Source organism: Mya arenaria, chromosome 4 (assembly GCF_026914265.1).
Source record: "Mya arenaria isolate MELC-2E11 chromosome 4, ASM2691426v1".
Classification (NCBI taxonomy): domain Eukaryota; kingdom Metazoa; phylum Mollusca; class Bivalvia; order Myida; family Myidae; genus Mya; species Mya arenaria.
In genome coordinates, this window is record NC_069125.1 from 43,974,195 (window position 1) to 43,995,147 (window position 20,953).

General features: G+C 36.0%; 2 protein-coding genes across 2 annotated transcripts; both read right to left on the reverse strand.

The window, feature by feature from the left end:
* Positions 1-1,606: 1,606 nt before the first annotated feature.
* Positions 1,607-5,284, reverse strand: LOC128233104 (uncharacterized PE-PGRS family protein PE_PGRS3-like). Its single transcript, XM_052946988.1, has 7 exons — positions 5,238-5,284; positions 4,389-4,477; positions 3,780-3,899; positions 2,784-3,575; positions 2,386-2,553; positions 2,018-2,107; positions 1,607-1,773 (listed from the first exon to the last, which is right to left on the reverse strand). The coding sequence occupies exons 2-7, from the start codon at positions 4,471-4,473 to the stop codon at positions 1,757-1,759; spliced, it is 1,272 nt and encodes a 423-aa protein (XP_052802948.1). The 5' UTR covers positions 4,474-4,477; positions 5,238-5,284; the 3' UTR covers positions 1,607-1,756.
* Positions 5,285-10,626: 5,342 nt separating this feature from the next.
* On the reverse strand, positions 10,627-14,218 carry LOC128229662 (uncharacterized PE-PGRS family protein PE_PGRS54-like). Its single transcript, XM_052941439.1, has 7 exons — positions 14,193-14,218; positions 13,419-13,507; positions 12,850-12,930; positions 11,803-12,606; positions 11,406-11,573; positions 11,038-11,127; positions 10,627-10,793 (listed from the first exon to the last, which is right to left on the reverse strand). Exons 2-7 carry the CDS (start codon positions 13,501-13,503, stop codon positions 10,777-10,779), a joined length of 1,245 nt encoding a protein of 414 aa, XP_052797399.1. The 5' UTR covers positions 13,504-13,507; positions 14,193-14,218; the 3' UTR covers positions 10,627-10,776.
* Between the last annotated feature and the right edge of the window lie 6,735 nt (positions 14,219-20,953).

Here is a 20,953-nt window from a genome sequence, read left to right on the forward strand (position 1 = left end):
CGTAGCACGTATAGTTCATACATCAGTCATATGCGGAATGAACAGGCCTTTAGTTCGTTTATAGCTGGTGCGTAAAAACATATAGCTCTTACAAAAACTATATGCGGAATAAGCAAACATTTAGTCGAATAGTATCTTACGCCCAACACATATAGCTCATTAATCAGCTATATGCGGAAAACCTTTTTTTCACTTACTAGTCAAACGACCCCTTTTCACCCGGAAATGGAGGTTTTTCTTGAATAATTAATGCTGATTACATTCGAGTAAAATTTCAAAGGCAGAAAGTAACGCCCATGGTCTTAAAAACATATGCTAAGATTTATAAGGTATCCTTATTTTAAGAACGGATTCACGTGCCAAATATTCTCTTAAAATTCTAAGAATTGGCAATCTATTGTATCAATAGTTTGCTCACTTTCGAAATCTATTTTAAAAGAAATCTAAAAAAATGTCTCCGACTAACAACATTTTTTTTCGTTCTATTTTTCTTTAAAATTGAACATGTTGCTCTGTTTAAACGAGTTTTGGATATACCATTTTCCATTTTATGGTGTGGTAAAAAATGAAATATCACCAGCTAAAAGAAATATGACATAACCTGGTAATTTTATCAATATTGCATATATATTTTAAATATTATCAGCTTTCTTATTTCAAATCTTCATTTGAACACAAATTTTATTTGTATACACAGACAATCATAATGGATTTTCTAAACAAGGTTTAGGGTGAAAATTTATTGCAACAAGTGAAGAGTCGTCTATAGCCAGTTTAGCTAACGCTGATTTTCTCACTGGGGTAGGTCATTTGCGTCGTCATCTAAGGGTACAACCCCAGGTCACCCTTACACTTTAAATGTTCATTTGTTATGGTCTCCCTTGACGATTTGGGGGTCAAGGGTCAAAGTCGTAGCGACTTTAATTAGAATTAAGTGCTGATCAATATCTTTAAATAACTTCCTAAATGGTCCTTAAACGTCGTATTCACATTTGTCATTGTCAGAAGAAAGACCACTGTTGAATATTTGGATGGTAGGTCAAAGTTTAAGGATGTTTATACCTTCTGTACTATAGAAACAAAACTTCCGAATGACTTGTTGTGGTCCTAGATCTTTGTATGCGCATTGTTCATTGTCAGTTGATAGCCGTTCACGATTATTAGGGCCAGTATAACATTTGCTAGAATAGAATATTGACCCAAATTGATTTCGATGTCAATGTGTCAAAGGAATACTAGTACTGACACATTCTACATGGTTTTCAATTCGTAGGATTCGAAATTAAAGGTGCTCCGATACGCGAGACATCCGATTCACGGATTGAGAGTTTAAAAACAAAATCAAAACTAGAATATTTTATTATTTGAACTATGAATTACGGCCCCATGTGTCAGCATTTTCACATAATAAGCATAATTATACAGTTTTTTTACTAACATTAATTCAAACTTGACCTATAATTTAAATTTAACTGTATGTTATAGAAAGAACCCAGAGGTAAATGCGGACATCGATGCCACGAGCTTCAACGTTTAGTATAGGTTACTGTTTATTAGGAGGAAATGGAAATATGTTGTTCAGGAAAGAACGAACATTACAAACGTTTCTGTGTGCAAAACAAAGCAATTTATTTCATAAAAACAATACAAAAAGCAAAGAATAGGGAAATATTGTGCACTGGACTGTACGACCAGCGCAAATTGGCAGAAGCTGTAGTACATTTACCGGAGTCAATCAATATGCCGGATTTTGAGCCTAGAGTTTCCATTTGCCTGCAAATAAAAAAAATAACAGTTATATAATTTGTAAATAATGCTTTTTTAATCAGTCGAATGTATGTTGCTGGATTGCAAACATAACTGTTTTCAAGTACATGTATTATTTAAGGCACCAGAAATATGATGGGTAGCAAAATTTCGTTTAATTTATTATCGAAGAGAATGTCCTCCTTAAATTAAAGCTTTCAATACAAAAAAATCTAAAATGTATCATAAAAAAATCAAAGGAAGGCCTTACCTCCAGCCCGGCGGCCGGAACCGCGGTTTCCAGCCCCCGCCACTCCTGCAACTCCCACTACTCCCTCACCAAGCTTCACAATGTTGCCAGCTGAAATATGTGAGTTATTTCAGGCAAGATGCATACTGAAATATTTCTTTATACTAAGTCAATATATTCTGATAATATGATATATGATATTTGTTATATAATGATCAACCTTATTGGCTTGAAACCATTTAGTTTGGCTCAAAATTGACATTGTTATATTTATCAACGGTTTTGGTCTGAATGAAGCAATATCTTTGCAAGAGGAACAACGCTTGAAGTAAACATACAAGACTTAAAGCTTTACACCGTTAACCAGCAAAAACTTGTTGAATACTGACATTCGTCGATGTAACATCCGTTCCCAATGTAAGTGAGGCCCTGCATCCCGAACCCTGCGATGCCGCCGCTGATGGCATCCCCCCTGCCACCTAAATTCATTTGACCGGCATTTCCGGCAACAGCCAACGGCATCATGGCCACAGACACCATCGGCGCGTTCACTCCACCTGAAAGGTAGTAATTACAGTCAAATCGCACAGGTGAAATATCGGTGATCACTTAAAACTGATGCATCATGGTTAGGTAATTACATTTGTCGTTATCGTCACGTTTCCTCTACCATGCTTAAAACAGTGTGCATATGGTCGAAAAAAGTGTATAACGAAAAGCTTACTGTATATTTTCTACTGGCATCACCGTAAAAATAGCTTCCTTTTAAACAATATGCGTTACTTACCAGTTGAACCACCAACGCCAGCGCCCATACCAGCTCCGAGGGCTCTCATAACGCTGTCGTTCATTCCTCCTCCAATGACCGAGTTCCTGCCACCGTTCATGCCGCCGTTCATGCCAGCGTTCCTTCCAGCTCCGGCCATGGTGTTCATAGCGACTATCGCAGCACCCATATCGACAGCAGCCGTGTTAGTGCCAATACCAGTATTTCTGGCATTCAATGCAGTTCCTGTGTTCATCCCTGCGTTCAATACAGCGTTCACGGCAGCGGCGTTCATGCTGTCCATACCCGCTCCCACAGCGGATACAGCACCTCCGTTTCCATTCATACTTCTAGCGCCCATAGCAACGGCGTTCGCGTTCATTCCACTTGCGCCCATAGCACCGGCGTTCGCGTTAATGCCACCTGCGCCCATACCACCGGCGTTCGCGTTCATGCCAACAGCAACCATACTGTTAACTGGGATCGTATCAGGACGGGTAGGGAAGCCCCTGACTGATGACATGGACAAAGGTACGAAATCAACAACATTTGGTTCAATGTTGACGAGGCTACCACCATCTCCGTTTCGGGGGAGCATACGAAGACCACTGCTTAAACCTGCAATACCTGCAATACCTGCGCCACCGCTAGAGCCGTAGGAACCAGAATTGCCTGATCTACCTGCTCCTTGGCCGCCAAAGCTGAGTCCACCAAAACCAGCTAATCCCATTCCCGATCTGAATGAGCGAGATCTAGCACCGCTATTTGGCAGAAATGGCGCGTAGGGAAAGACCTGCATGTTGACGGCACCTGCTGAAAGCAGATAAAAGGAACTTAAATGATCGATCAAGGATAAGTTTGTGTTTGAAACTTTATTTTGAGTTTTTCTTCAGAGAGATGTTCAATGGCGTTTTTCTTTCACTAATTTTCTTATAATTTCATATATCCAATGTTACATTTATTCTTATACTGCCATACATTTAATCAATCATGTATTTAGAAGTAGTTTAGGACTACCTCCGCTTACACCTCCCGCTTCATTTCTTCCGTTATTACCGGCGCCCATGCTGCCAATCCCGTTTAGGCCACCGTTTCGTGAAGCCCCGAGAAGCCCGGCAATTCCGCCATTTCCGCCACCTTTATAAAAAAAAAATTGATATGTTATTTTATGCAATTTTGCCTTATTCCTTTCAGCATAATTTAGTTTTATTTTGCTGATATTTCTTTTCTATGTTCATGACATATATTTATACGTTGGCTTTGTAAGAGTATGCTGTAAAAAATGTTTCTGTAAAGTTTTTATCAATAACCCATTTACATTTAATTCGGTACTGTTTTATTTTGAGATTTTTAAGTCTCTGATTAAAAGTATATAAAACGTTGTTGTTTTTAACATACAGTTTTGTGTAAGAAGACTAATGACAAAGGCGTTCGCCGTTCTCGAGTTCTGTTTTAAGTATAAGGATGGTAATGGCAGAATTTGGGTTCTAGCCTTATCAGAGGTACTCACAAGATACAACAGTACTGAGTGTGATTAAACGTACAATGTCTTCACAAACAAATTAATCTAGTAAATTGCTTAAAGCATATGCATGTATCAACATTTAAAAGAGTGGGCGAGCGTACTCAAACTTCCGCCGTAGGTACTGCGTCCGGCGATGACCCCCAGGGAGCAGGCCCCCAACAACAGAAATGCGGACAATCTCAGCATGATGCTGCAAACAAAGTATAAAAATGTGAATCGTGGTCGCTAATGCAATATTAATCCCAAATGTCATCTTAGAATTAATCTAACCCGATGCTTACCTAACTTTATTGACAGAACTTTATTAAGCAAAATCTCGGACACTGGCCAACCTTAGTGTCAATTCTAACATTTCAGTTGGTTTAAGTACACACCTGCGGAGAGAATGAGAACTTTAAGGACGCAGCCAATCCCTGAAAACTTTTCTTATAAAACAATCAAATATGAAGGAAAATCTTCTACACCGACTTCGTGCATGTTAAGTAAATATGTGTTCAAAAATTTAAGAAAACCCAGTCGAAATATTGTTAAAAGCTTGTAAGTTATAATAATAATGTTTTCTGTCTTGTATAAATTGTATGAAAATGGGATAGTTTGAAAATTATATAAATCATATGTTGCCGTAAACTGGCAAAGCTTTAAAGCAAAATAAAAACAAAATACCGTATGTTTAAAGGTATATAATGGAACTTTCAAAAGACTATTTCTTAGCCTAAAGAAAACGGCTAGTCACAAGGCTGTTAAATGCTTTTTAAATTCCATCGAGTATTATAAGCACTATTGATTTATTTCCTGACACATTTAACAATTTAAGCCAGACTGATTTTCATTGAAATAAATCCAAACTTAGAAAAACAAATGAACATAATATAACTGTCAGCCGAAAGATAAATTTCTATAAGTCTCATTGCACTGTGACGTTTGTATACAATTCAGAAAAACGGACTTACCTTTCAAGTTGAAGATCCTTGATAGATGTGACAACAGACCGGTCAGCGAGAAAGTAGTTCCTCTTTGGTCAAAGCAGACCGTTTATATACCCGCCTCACGACTAACGAGCTATCATTGACTCACAAGGAAACGTGCAAAACGAACAGACAAACAGATAAAGTGCATGTCCCCATGAAATTTATTTGTGATATTCTGACACTCTGATTTGTAAGTCGTATGCATGATACATCTTCAAAGTGTTTGCTTATTTGTACGTTGTCATATTTCATGTAATGGAAGCAGTTAAGGGGCTTTGTTAAAATACAGCCCTTTCATTTCCGTAATTAGGCGTGAAAATCATAAGACATCAAATGGATGTCTCGTTAGCACTGGAACGGTGTTGTTAAAAGATAGTTACTATATGGCGCATTAATTTCGTGTCAGACTCAACAATATGCTACTTTTTTATATATTTAAGCTAGAGAAGAAGCGTATAGAAACTAATGTCTCCACTAGCGGGTTTATGGTCTGGGGCCATACCCTACCCTCATTAAATATTCATGCCAATGTGAAGGGTACGCAGGATACCGGTTACACGAAAAACAGTTGTTAAGTTTTGTGGTAAAAAATACTAGGCATTCTAAATGATACCGCCAGTACCTTTATGCTCTTCTATTGTACGAACGCATTATGGTATCAGACTAATGTTGGTGATGAACACCAAACAGCGTTACCGAGTTTAACACCAAAGCGCGGTGCAGTGGTACATACTACAGACTAGTATAGTTCGATCCTACATAATATTTGACAATGTAAATAATAGACGTATAAATAATGGTTTAAATTATAGATAATTATCTATATTTTCTTTAATATCTATATCTATTCTCTATTAACATTGTTTTACAAAGAACGCAGAGGAATTGAAATTATTCGATTTTGTTTTTGGTTTGTTAAAAATGTTTGTTTTTTTGGTAGGATATTTTACTGAAAGTGGGGAATTTCGGAGTCTAATTTGGGGGAAACAAGGGACTGTCGCTTGAGAAAGTAGCCGGGTATCAGCTACGACAAAGAAGGGTAAAAAGGGTCTGGCTCTTACTACATGCATGACGAATAGTGATGGTTTACTACAAATTCTAAAATATTAATTTTGGTAATCGAAAATTCGAATAATCGATCAAAAAATATCTTATATCTGAATATCAAGTTTGCCTTTCATTTGCATCCCTGGTTTAAATATTTTTCGAACAAATGTGATGGCAGTATATATTTTTTTTTTAATATTGGACTGTAACGCTGTTTGGTGTTCATCAACAAGGTTAGGCTGTAACCATAATGCGTTCCTACAATGCTCATCTGTCTCCATAAAACGGCCACTCAACGCCAGCTCCACCACATAATGGTGGTGTAATTAAATGAGATGTCGATGTACTGCTGTGCCCTGTGTTTAATTCTACATACGCGAGTATGATTTATATTTTAATTAATAATTTTATTAAATGGACATATTTCGAAAGTAATACCGTGTAAGAACTCTTTAACTGCAGGCTGGCAACGATTTTGTTTCAATAGTGTGCGAATCGTTAAACACAGGGCGCAGCTGTACCACGGAAGTGTTGACAGCTCATTTTCTTTGCGCAACCGTTAAGTGGTGGGAGCTTGCATTTAGTGGACGTGCTTAAGTACAAAGACCATAAAAGTACGGTTGGTATCTTTAAGAATGCCAAGCATCTTTTACCACAAACCTTTTTAACAACTGTTTCTGCCTACCAGGTACCCTGCGTCTGTAGCTTTGTTATTTTCATAGCATTTCCTGTACGAATTCTCTATGCTATTCTTCTGTTTACACACTTGACTGTCAACCCAAGGTGAACAGGTTCAATTCCGGGCTCACCAACGAGGTTTAAAGTTTAATACTATTCGCCTTCCATGAGGGACGTTAAATGGGGAATCTCGTGATGTAAACTAGCCATGGTAGCTCTAATCAAGGTTATATTATGCCTGTGCACGTTGTCCTGTAGAACCGCAAACATACCATTCCGTATTTGTGAGCTATATGCGGGACACGGTAACGTATATACATGTATAGATCAAGCTTTATGGGGTATATGTCTTGTATATTTTATTCGAAGGACATGTTCCATAACTCCCGAATAAAGCTTATAGTGGTCAAAAGATTTTTTTACCGAAACGAACGTCTTATTTTGGCGATGATGTTTACATCTATGTCTACGCGTTTTGAGTATTTTTTTCAAACTACGTCTTTTTAATAGCATGAGTTGTTATTCATATTCTATGAAAACCTATATGACTTTATAGAATATGTGAAATATTAAAAAGCCGAAACTTGCCAAATACACGAAGTGCAATTGATAAATGATGATGTAAATTTAGGGACAGTAAGTAAAAGGCCATGGTCGTTGGACCTTCACTAGAAAAATAACTTCATAATGACTTGTTGTAGTCCTCAAACTTTGTATGCACGTTGTTCATGGTATGTAGTGAAGCACTGATTTCTGACCGGGGGGCGTCAGTATGACGTTTACTTAAACAGCAATGTAATACTTTCGAGACGTTTGAATGGTCCGAAGGTCCTCAACCTAAGTATAATTGTTTAAGAACAAGAGCTGTTACAGTAAAAAATAATGACTTCACACGATCGTGTCTATGAAATAGTGACCCCACCGAACAGAACCGACTATTTTATTATTCTTTAGAAAAGAGAGCTGTTGTCATTATATTACGACTTCTCTACACGAAGTAAAATGATAACGGGGGTGGGGGGGGGGGGATAAATAAAATAAAATCGTGAAAATCCCTCCTAGTATGCATAATAGTTAAAGCTCTCTTTTGTATAATAGCCCAATTCTCGCCGAAAGTTGCATGATCGCTCACAAATGTTCATTTATGTGGTACGATTTCAAACATAAATCAACAAATTGAAAATAAGAATAAAAACTGAATCGAGCGATTTCATTGTAATTACATAATCTAGTAATGTGTAAAATATCAATATGATATCTTTTGTTGTTACGGAGATATTCATACCTTTTGATGCCCTGGCAGTGTACTGGGGTTAGATGAAGCAAATAAATAACTGCACAGGGGATAGCTATTAAGTGGACTGAGGACAGTAACGATGCATTTAGAATAACGAGACTGTGATAATGATTACAGCTATTTACCAGACGCGAGCTCGAGGGAAAATGTTCGATGTTGTCCCTATCGAGGGATGAGAGCAAAAACATGTTGTTGTTTTTTTTGTATCTGTATGCACTTAAAACTGTTTCATTCATACAGATTAGTTAACCATGATGTGTTTTTCACAAGCATCAATATCTAAATATTTGAAATACGCCGGTAATCTGATTTATTGAGTAACACAAAACATATGGCCGTAGAAATTATGTGGTGTTTGCTATTCATATATATAGTATTGCTTTGTAAATCAAGTAGGTACGTTTTTGCACACAGAAAGTCACCAGTAGGGAATGAGATATTGTGATCAAATTTGGAACACGTAAAGCTTTTTTCTAAGCTTGGGTCGATGTTGGTATTACTTAGAACAGAATAATGGTCTCTGCTCGTTCACTTCAGTGAGAAAGAATGATTGTGACCAACCTGATATTTACGCAGCTTGTATATATATATACGTTCATTTAGGAGAGCATGGATCAAACTAATTGTTAACTAAAGTTTGCTCAATAATTTCTTATCAAATTGTACTCTCACTATTTGCAGATTATTTGAAAGTTCGAAATAGACATATACATGTAGATTGTATATTAACAGTGTTACTATCAATTTTTGTCCCATTTTACATGTTATCACCAGGACACACATTTCTCAACTTTGAAACTATCCCCAGTACATAATACGGCTATCCCCAGTACAGTACTGTGAACATTTCTAAGGGCATATCTTTAACAGTTTAAAAGTTACATTGCTATTTCTTACAATAAAAATAGTTGATCTTATGCTTGTGAAATCCTTGAATTCAGATTTTTTATTTATTCGATATATATTTCCTAAAAATAACAATACTTGTCAAAATTCTGTAAGTTTTAGTATACTAAGTATACTAATTCATTTTAGCTCGATTGTGACGAAAGCTAAGCTTATAGAATCACTCTCGAGTCCGTTTCCTGGGCAGAAACCAGTACTGTGTCCTTTTTTGAGAGACAATGAGAAAGTACCCCTGATGGGGATCGAACCCACAACCTCTTGGGTGAGAGGAGGACACCTATACCACTAGACCACTCTCACCTCAATGTAAGTTTTGAGGTGATCATCTCAGATTTGAAGAAACATTTTACGATGTCTGCTAAATCGTAAGCACTTTAAAGTATACCATATGCCAAATTTAGCATTCAGCTATTAGTTCAAACACTTTTGTGGATACGGTAGATATGCGTTAACGCAGCAAGATCTTACCTCTGGTAAAGAAAAACAACTGCATAATTGTCTGTTTACTTATCACTTTTTGAGCTATATCCAGTGTCCGTTCCCACACAGTGCACGCTTAACCCTTATAGCTGAGACCAAAGCTCGGGATGAGCTTTACTACCCCGACATCAAACAAGACTGAGTTTATCACTGGGGTAGGCCATTTTCGTCGTCAACTAAGGGTACAACCCCAGGTCACCCTTACACTTTAAACGTTCATTTGTTATGGTCTCCCTTGACGATTTTGGGGTCAAGGGTCAAATTTGTAGTGACTTTAATTAGAATTAAGTGTTGATCAATATCTTTAAATAACTTCGTAAATGGTCCTTAAGCGTCGTATTCACATTTGTCATTGTCAGAAGAATGACCACTGGCACTGTTGAAAATTGGGATAGTAGGTCAACGGTTGCGGACGTTTATACCTTCTGTACTATAGAAACAAAACTTCCGAAATACTAGTTGTGGTCCTAGATCTTTGTATGCGCATTTCATTGTCAGTTGATAGCCGTTCACGATTATTGGGTCAGTATAGCATTTACTAGAAAAGAATATTGACCCAAATTGATTTCGATGTCAATGTGTCAACGTAATACAAGTACTGACACATTCTACATGGTTTTCAATTCGTAGGATTCGAAATTAAAGGTGCTCCGATACGCGAGACATCCGATTCACGGATTGAGAGTTTAAAAACAAAATCAAAACTAGAATATTTTATTATTTGAACTATGAATTACGGCCCCATGTGTCAGCATTTTCACATAATAAGCATAATTATACAGTTTTTTTACTAACATTAATTCAAACTTGACCTATAATTTAAATTTTACTGTATGTTATAGAAAGAACCCAGAGGTAAATGCGGACATCGATGCCACGAGCTTCAACGTTTAGTATAGGTTACTGTTTATTAGGAGGAAATGGAAATATGTTGTTCAGGAAAGAACGAACATTACAAACGTTTCTGTGTGCAAAACAAAGCAATTTATTTCATAAAAACAATACAAAAAGCAAAGAATAGGGAAATATTGTGCACTGGACTGTACGACCAGCGCAAATTGGCAGAAGCTGTAGTACATTTACCGGAGTCAATCAATATGCCGGATTTTGAGCCTAGAGTTTCCATTTGCCTGCAAATAAAAAAAAATAACAGTTATATAATTTGTAAATAATGCTTTTTAAATCAGTCGAATGTATGTTGCTGGATTGCAAACATAACTGTTTTCAAGTACATGTATTATTTAAGGCACCAGAAATATGATGGGTAGCAAAATTTCGTTTAATTTATTATCGAAGAGAATGTCCTCCTTAAATTAAAGCTTTCAATACAAAAAAATCTAAAATGTATCATAAAATATCAAAGGAAGGCCTTACCTCCAGCCCGGCGGCCGGAACCGCGGTTTCCAGCCCCCGCCACTCCTGCAACTCCCACTACTCCCTCACCAAGCTTCACAATGTTGCCAGCTGAAATATGTGAGTTATTTCAGGCAAGATGCATACTGAAATATTTCTTTACACTAAGTCAATATATTCTGATAATAAGATTTATGATTTTTATTATATAATGGTCAACCTTATTGGCTTAAAACCATTTAGTTTGGCTCAAAATTGACATTGTTATATTTATCAACGGTTTTGGTCTGAATGAAGCAATATCTTTGCAAGAGGAACAACGCTTGAAGCAAACATACAAGACTTAAAGCTTTACACCGTTAACTAGCAAAAACTTGTTGAATACTGACATTCGTCGATGTAACATCCGTTCCCAATGTAAGTGAGTCCCTGCATCCCGAACCCTGCGATGCCGCCGCTGATGGCATCCCCCCTGCCACCTAAATTCATTTGACCGGCATTTCCGGCAACAGCCAACGGCATCATGGCCACAGACACCATCGGCGCGTTCACTCCACCTGAAAGGTAGTAATTACAGTCAAATCGCACAGGTGAAATATCGGTGATCACTTAAAACTGATGCATCATGGTTAGGTAATTACATTTGTCGTTAACGTCACGCTTCCTCTACCATGATTAAAACAGTGTACATATGGTCGAAAAAGTGTATAACGAAAAACTTACTGTATATTTTCTACTGGCATCACCGTAAAAATAGCTTCCTTTTAAACAATATGCGTTACTTACCAGTTGAACCATCAACGCCAGCATTACCGCCGCCCATACCAGCTCCGAGGGCTCTCATAACGCTGTCGTTCATTCCTCCTCCAATGACCGAGTTCCTGCCACCGTTCATGCCGCCGTTCATGCCAGCGTTTCTTCCAGCTCCGGCCATGGTGTTCATAGCGACTATCGCAGCACCCATATCGACAGCAGCCGTGTTAGTGCCAATACCAGTATTTCCGGCATTTAATGCAGTTCCTGTGTTCATCCCTACTGCGTTCAATACAGCGTTCATGGCAGCGGCGTTCATGCTGCCCATACCCGCTCCCGTAGCGGATACAGCACCTCCGTTCCCATTCATACTTCTAGCGCCCATAGCACCGGCGTTCGCGTTCATTCCACTTGCGCCCATTGCACCGCCGTTCGCGTTAATGCCACCTGCGCCCATACCACCGGCGTTCGCGTTCATGCCAACAGCAACCATACCGTTAACTGGGATCGTATCAGGACGGGTAGGGAAGCCCCTGACTGATGACATGGACAAAGGTACGAAATCAACAACATTTGGTCCAATGTTGACGAGGCTACCACCATCTCCGTTTCGGGGGAGCATACGAAGACCACTGCTTAAACCTGCAATACCTGCAATACCTGCGCCACCGCTTGAGCCGTAGGAACCAGAATTGCCTGATGTACCTGCTCCTTGGCCGCCAAAGCTGAGTCCACCAAAACCAGCTAATCCCATTCCCGATCCGAATAAGCGATATCTAGCACCGCTATTTGGCAGAAATGGCGCGTAGGGAAAGACCTGCATGTTGACGGCACCTGCTGAAAGCAGATTAAAGGAACTTAAAGGATCGATAAAGGATAAGTTTGTGTTTGAAACTTTATTTTGAGTTTTTCTTCAGAGAAATGTTCAATGGCGCTTTTCTTTCACTAATTTTCTTATAATTTCATATATCCAATCTTACGTTTATTCTTATACTGCCATACATTTAATCAATCATGTAATTAGAAGTAGTTTAGGACTACCTCCGCTTACACCTCCCGTTTTATTCCTTCCGTTATTACCGGCGCCCATACTGCCAATCCCGTTTAGGCCACCGTTTCGTGAAGCCCCGAGAAGCCCGGCAATTCCGCCATTTCCGCCACCTTTATAAAACAAAATTGATATGTTATTTTATGCAATTTTGCCTTATTCCTTTCAGCATGATTTAGTTTTATTTTGCTGATATTTCTTTACTATGTTCATGACATATATTTATACGTTGGCTTTGTAAGAGTATGCTGTAAAAAATGTTTCTGTAAAGTTTTTATCAATAACCCATTTACATTTAATTCGGTACTGTTTTATTTTGAGATTTTTAAGTCTCTGATTAAAAGTATATAAAACGTTGTTGTTTTTAACATACAGTTTTGTGTAAGAGGCCTAATGACAAAGGCGTTCGCCGTTCTCGAGTTCTGTTTTAAGTATAAGGATGGTAATGGCAGAATTTGGGTTCTAGCCTTATCAGAGGTACTCACAAGATACAACAGTACTGAGTGTGATTCAACGTACAATGTCTTCACAAACAAATTAATCTAGTAAATTGCTTAAAGCATATGCATGTATCAACATTTAAAAGAGTGGGCGAGCGTACTCAAACTTCCGCCGTAGGTACTGCGTCCGGCGATGACCCCTATGGAGCAGGCCCCCAACAACAGAAATGCGGACAATCTCAGCATGATGCTGCAAACAAAGTATGAAAATGTGAATCGTGGTCGCTAATGCAATATTAATCCCAAATGTCATCTTAGAATTAATCTAACCCGATGCTTACCTAACTTTATTGACAGAACTTTATTAAGCAAAATCTCGGACACTGGCCAACCTTAGTGTCAATTCTAACATTTCAGTTGGTTTAAGTACACACCTGCGGAGAGAATGAGAACTTTAAGGACGCAGCCAATCCCTGAAAACTTTTCTTATAAAACAATCAAATATGAAGGAAAATCTTCTACACCGACTTCGTGCATGTTAAGTAAATATGTGTTCAAAAATTTAAGAAAACCCAGTCGAAATATTGTTAAAAGCTTATAAGTTGTAATAATAATGTTTTCTGTCTTGTATAAATTGTATGAAAATGGGATAGTTTGAAAATTATATAATGGAACTTTCAAAAGACTATTTCTTAGCCTAAAGAAAACGGCTAGTCACAAGGCTGTTAAATGCTTTTTAAATTCCATCGAGTATTACAAGCACTATTGATTTATTTCCTGACACATTTAACAATTTAAGCCAGACTGATTTTCATTGAAATAAATCCAAACTTAGAAAAACAAATGAACATAATATAACTGTCAGCTGAAAGATAAGTTTCTACAATTCTCATTGTACTGTGACGTTTGTATACAATTCAGAAAAACGGACTTACCTTTCAAGTTGAAGATCCTTGATAGATGTGACAACAGACCGGTCAGCGAGAAAACAGTACCTCTTTGGTCAAAGCAGACCGTTTATATACCCGCCTCACGACTAACGAGCTATCATTGACTCACAAGGAAACGTGCAAAACGAACAGACAAACAGATAAAGTGCATGTCCCCATGAAATTTATTTGTGATATTCTGACACTTTGATTTGTAAGTCGTATGCATGATACATCTTCAAAGTGTTTGCTTATTTGTACGTTGTCATATTTCATGTAAGGGAAGCAGTTAAGGGGCTTTGTTAAAATACAGCCCTTTCATTTCCGTAATTAGGCGTGAAAATCATAAGACATCAAATGGATGTCTCGTTAGCACTGGAACGGTGTTGTTAAAAGATAGTTACTATATGGCGCATTAATTTCGTGTCAGACTCAGCAATATGCTCCTTTTTTATATATTTAAGCTAGAGAAGAAGCGTATAGAAACTAATATTTCCACTAGCGGGCTTATGGTCTGGGGGCATACACCACCCTCATTAAATATTCATGCCAATGTGAAGGGTACGCAGAATACCGGTTACACGAAAAACAGTTGTTAAGGTTTGTGGTAAAAAACTAGGCATTCTACCACCAGTACATTTATTTTCTTCAATTGTAGGAGCGCATTATGGTATCAGCCTAACATTGGTGTTGAAGATCAAACAGAGTTACCGGTTTTAACACCAAAACGCGTTGCAGTGGTACATACTATAGACTAGTATAGCTCGATCCTACATATTATTGTTCAATGTAAATTGTAAAAGTATAGATAATGGTTTAAATTTTAGATGGATATCTACATTTTCTAGTATTTACATTGTTTTACAAATAAGAACACAGTGGAATTGAACTTATTCGATTTTGTTTTTGGTTTGATAAAAATGTATTGTTTTTTTTAGTTGGATTTTTTTTCTGAAATTGGGGAGTTTCGGATGCTAATTTGGGGAAAACAGGGACAGTCGCTTGAGGAAATAGCCGGGTACCGGCTACGACAAAGAAGGGTAAAAATGCTCTGGTTATTACTACATGCATAGCGAATAAGTAGTAACAGCTTACTACAATTTCTAAAAGATTCATTTTGGTAATCAAATATTCGAATAATCGATAAAAAATATCTAATATTCGAATATCAATTTTGCCATTCATTTGAATTACTGGTTTAAATACGTTTTAAACAAATGAGATGGCAGTATTTTTTTTAAAATATTCGACTGTAACGCTGCTGGGTGTTCAACAAGTACGTTAGGCTGATACCACAATGCGTTCCTACAATGCGCATCTGTCTCCATAACATGGCCACTAAACGCCAGCTCCACCACTTAACGGTCACGTGCAATGAAAATTAGATGTCGACGTGAATCTGTGCCCTGTGTTTAATTCTACACACGGGAGTATGATGTATATTTTATCTAATAGTTTTATTAAACGGACATATTTCGAAAATCGGAGAAAGTGGTACCGTGGAAGAACACCTTAACTGTAGGCTGGCTACGATTTCGTTTCAATATTGTGCGAATTGTTAAACACAGGGCGCAGCTGTACCACGGAAGTGTCGACAGCTCATTTTCTTTGCACTACCGTTAAGTGGTGGAGCTGTCATTTAGTGGACGTGCATAAGTATAAAGACCATAAAAGTACTGTTGGTATCTTAAAGAATGCCAAGTCTCTTTTACCACAAACCTTAACAACTGCATTCTCCCTATCGGGTACTCTGCGTTTTAAGATGTCTGTTTTTTTGTTATTTTCATAACATTTCCTTTACGAATTGTCCATGCAGTTCTTCTGTTTACACACTTGAATGTCAACCCAGGGTTAACAGGTTCAATACCCGCCTCACTACCGAGGTCTAAAGTTTAGTACTAATCGCCTTCCGGGAGGAACGTTAAATAGGGGATCCCGGGATATAAACTGGCTCACGTTAAAGAACCGGGGTAGCTCTAACCAAGGTTACATAATGCCTGTGCACGTTGTCCTGTGGAACCGCAAACAGATCAGTCCGTATTTGTGAGCTATATGCGGGACACTGTAACGTATATACATGTATAGATCAAGCTTTATGGGGAATATGTATTGTATATTTTATTCGAAGGACATGTTCAATAACTCCCGAATAAAGCTTATAGTGGTCTAAAGATTTTTTTACCGAAACGAATGTCTTATTTTGGCGAAGAAGTTTACATTTTTGTCTACGCATTTTGGGTATTTTTTTCATACTACATATTTTAAATAGCATGTGTTGTTTTTCATATTCTATGAAAACCAATATAACTTTATAGAATATCGAGGGCTCAACGCAACACTATTGTAACTCATTTTTTCAAATTTTACAGGAGGTTGAAAAAACTTCACAATTTTTTGTATTATACATATTTTGTAAGAGTCTTAGTATATTTGTCTTTGAAAGTAGAATCAATTTATTAATTCAAATAGAAATTTGAATTATAATGTTGTGTTTTTATTATATTTGAATAAATATTAGTTACAATACTGTTGCCTCTGAAAATGAGAAAATATCATTTAATTTTTCAACGCAACACTATTGTAACTGAAGTTGCAATATTGTTGCATTATCTTTTTTTACCAGTTATTTACAATTTGCAGAGCAACACAATGATATTTTTGTTTTGTTTTTAAGTTGTGCCTGCATATTAATTTAAAACATAGCTTAAAACACATTTAATTCCTCATAGTTCTTTGTAGTTTTTAATAAGAGTCAAAATTGCCGTTTAAATTCAATTCATAAAAAAGGCACACATAGTTAACTTGAATCTTAATGCGCTGTGTACTGTACTGTGGCTTGGAATTTACTCAATAACCTAGCAATATATCATACTGACTATAATGAAAAAAGCTTGCATTTAATTTTATCTGTTTATTAAAATTATAAAACATAGCTTTCGGTAAAGCAACTTTAACTACATAGTTAAATATAATTATGTTATATACCAGCAAATTCAGCATTTCATTTGTGAAGTGATTCTCTTTACAATTAATTGTGTTTATGATTTAATTTCTCTCACTATTCCTTAAAAATCTGAAATACAAAGGACCATAATTGTAAACAAACTTGGAAAATATGATTTCTGTGCAATGATATCAAGTGTTCCTACATTTGATTAATAATAACAATTTTTAGAATTTTCATAACATATTTGTATATCAATAGTTACTACATGTAGCTGTACATCAGCTGTACTCTCACAGATATACCATTTGTACAACTTTTTTATTTTTTGTCTTGGAAAAAACAAATTTTTGAGTAAATATCTGCAAACCAATGATATAAAATTGCTGAAAAAAAATCAGATCTTGATTTTCATACTTCTGTTTGAAAATTAATATTTTATGGCTTAAACCATTACTAACAGTTGAAGAAAAATGCATAAAACATCATTTTTTTAACTTAAATATACAAATCTGCGATCTATTTTTTGCCAGCAGTCTTATTTAACTGGTTTCCAAGACAAAAAATAAAAAAAAGTTGTCAAAACGTTCAATCTGTGAGAGTGCAGCTTTAACAATCTGACTTTTTAAAAATATGTTATAACATGATGTTGCCATCATAAAATGCCCTGTAAATCATAGAAATGTAATTTATTATATAAATAGAATATCACATTCGTGGTCATTTAAACAAAATTTATTAATTTCATGTTTACTGAATTGTCAAAAATTGATAGAAAGTTTCCACAGCTTATTTCAATCAATTTTAGAAAACTTTAATTAATAAATGTAAAATAAATTCCTTATTGAACGAACACTCATGCTATCCTCTATGTTTGGCAAACGGGGAATACACTGAAATCACAATTAGGTATTCAAATTAATAATCTGATGTTAAACTAAGTAATACATCATAATATTAGCATCGTTGGCAACTACAGTACTTTTTCTGTTAAATTTCATACACAATGAAGCATAGCGATGTTGATCCGACGATGAATAATACGATATTAATAAATTAATTTATAGATATTTATACTTCTATAATTGATCTCATTATTTTCATATGTTCTAATTTTTAAAGAACACTGTACTAGTGGCATAGTACTGTTTTGGTTTAATAGTTGACTTGATTCACAGAGATTATAAGTATCTACCATAGTTGCTCGTGTAAGATTATAGGTTCATCCCGACCCTCGCGCAGGGTGTTTTGCGACACTCAGTAAACCTCGTCTTACACTCTTAGCCATGGAAGATACTTATAATCTCTGTGAATCAAGTTCACTTCCTTCTGAGGACCATGATAGCTTGTTTGATAAAAGAAGCTATTTGACCTCTCTGAGGTATATGATACCGTCTTTATTTCATTGTATTTGACCTTTTCATTATCTTCATTTATTGAAAAGTTTTTCACATTGCTTGCAACCTGTTTAATGTCTAAAATGTCAGTCGTACTTATTTCTTTCACAAAATATGGCCTTTTATGTAAAGCAGTTCGGACAATTGCTGCCCACTGCCCACTTGTATACACACTGTCATGTTTTGATGCTCTCTCAACTTCAGCATGTATTGAATCTCCTTCATTTTGTGTATAACCTTTTTGCAAATAATTATGTGTGATTGTCCATAGTTTGCTGCTCCCCCTTTGCAGGAGGATGCTGGTAGCCTTGCCATATGGCAGCTACTGAGTTTGCAACACACTGCCGGTCACATCCGTTATAGGAAGCGTGTCCCTGGTGTTTAGAATCTTGCAACATATTATCTGTTTCCTAGATACAAAAAAATGGATTATTTTTTATAGGATGTTGTTATTATGGATAAAACCCATTTTTTCAAAAAAAGTAGCATTTTTTTCAGCAAATACTTCTATTATCCCACAGAACCTTAACAAATCGGATGGAATGCAAATATGGCACATTTCTAAGAACTTTTATGAAAAAACATTAAATTGACCGGACTAAATGACTTGTACCAGGGTCTTATAACAGATTTGTTAACATTGTTTGTATCAACATTTTAGGACACTACTAAAAGATATTTTTCCTAAGTCAATTATAAAATTATTTTGACCATATTATTTAAAAAGTGAGTGTTTTTTGTTTATTTCCGTTGAATTGCATTGGGATGTTATATAACACCTGAACTACTTTACATGTACCAAATTGTCATGGTATTAAATAGATTATGGTTCTATGGTGTCAGGGCCACATAATTAAAGTTAAATCTGTAATAAAATTGAACTATTAATATAACATAAAAAAATGATTAAAGAAAATGTTTAGAATGGTTACACATATTAATCTTCATATACAGTACAGCCAACTATTAAAAAATAAAAGAAATCAGTTTATTTTTACCTTGTAATGAACATAACATAATAATATTTTTCTTGTTATTTAATTTATAATTTCATAAGATATTATTACAATAAGAAATTGTTTATATGAAAAGTAAAACACTTCTGTATTATAAAGCGCAAGCCTCTCAAACATTTCTATGCATTATTGCAATATTGACACACTCTTTAGTGAATACTAATGATGTGATATGATTCTTACCCTTTATCTTGGGATAATACACATGTTACTATAAATAATAACATTTCACTATAGAAATTCGTTCCCGTAATAATGATTATCGTCCCAACCCGTGAGATTATTACGATTATGGCATAATTGCCCGATGAGAACGAGAACGAGACTGACATCAATATCACGTTAATAAGAATGGCCGCTGTATACTTGGTAGGCAAACGTTTTGTTTCAGTTAAATGAGTACTACCCGAAATTGTACCAGATGTTTACATCCGTTAAAGGTCATAAAGCACTGAGGCAAGGAAATATTTTGTAGAAACGTTTTTTTTTTTTACTTTACTCGCTGAGAATTTTTAATTATTCCAGCAGAATGGCTAGGGTCATTTAAGTCGAGATGCTTATGAAATTGCTCCTAGGCTTGACGACCCTGGCTGTGCCCACCTTATAATTGAAATGAACAACCAAAACAGCCAATGTAAAACAGGAAATATTTGAAGAATGAGAATATTGCAGGCTTATTCTGAAAACACGTACGAAAAGGTTTGCTAATGTGATTTCCAGTCATTCGTTATTTTTCACAGCTAATGCCATTCAAAACCATTTTGTTATTTCACATTTTTAAAACGTTAAGACTTAAGTCACTACAGTACATGCTAATCATATAATGCACATCCTTTATTGTTCCACAAAATTATGTTCTTTAAATCCATTTGAAATCATTGACAAATGACAAAACATATGTATTATACAGGGTCATGAGGATAATACATGGTTGACCATGGCTTTTGGTTGATAATTGCCCCAGTGGAAATAATTATTTCTTCCACTGGGGCAATTATCAACCAAAAGCCATGGTCAACCATGTATAATTCTATAAATAAACTTCATACTGTTATTGATTTCTTCCATACTTGAAGTTGTAAAGTTGTAACCTACTTACTATATTAAGCTTCTTTTCCAAGAAACTGATGATGTAATCAAACATTATGACATCATAGTGATATAGTATAACAGAGTTACAATAGTGTTGCACTGTGACATTTTTTCAAAGTGTTTATAATTTTTATGCAACACTATTGTAACTGGAGTTACAATAGTGTTGCAATTTGGAATTTAACACATCAGAGATACAATTAGGTAGCAAATATTTTTAAAGATACACTTATTTTAGGAATACATCTAAAATATTTTATGAGTTAATGCATCTTAACAAAATACACTCAAAAATGCCAAAAATATAAATTCTGTAAA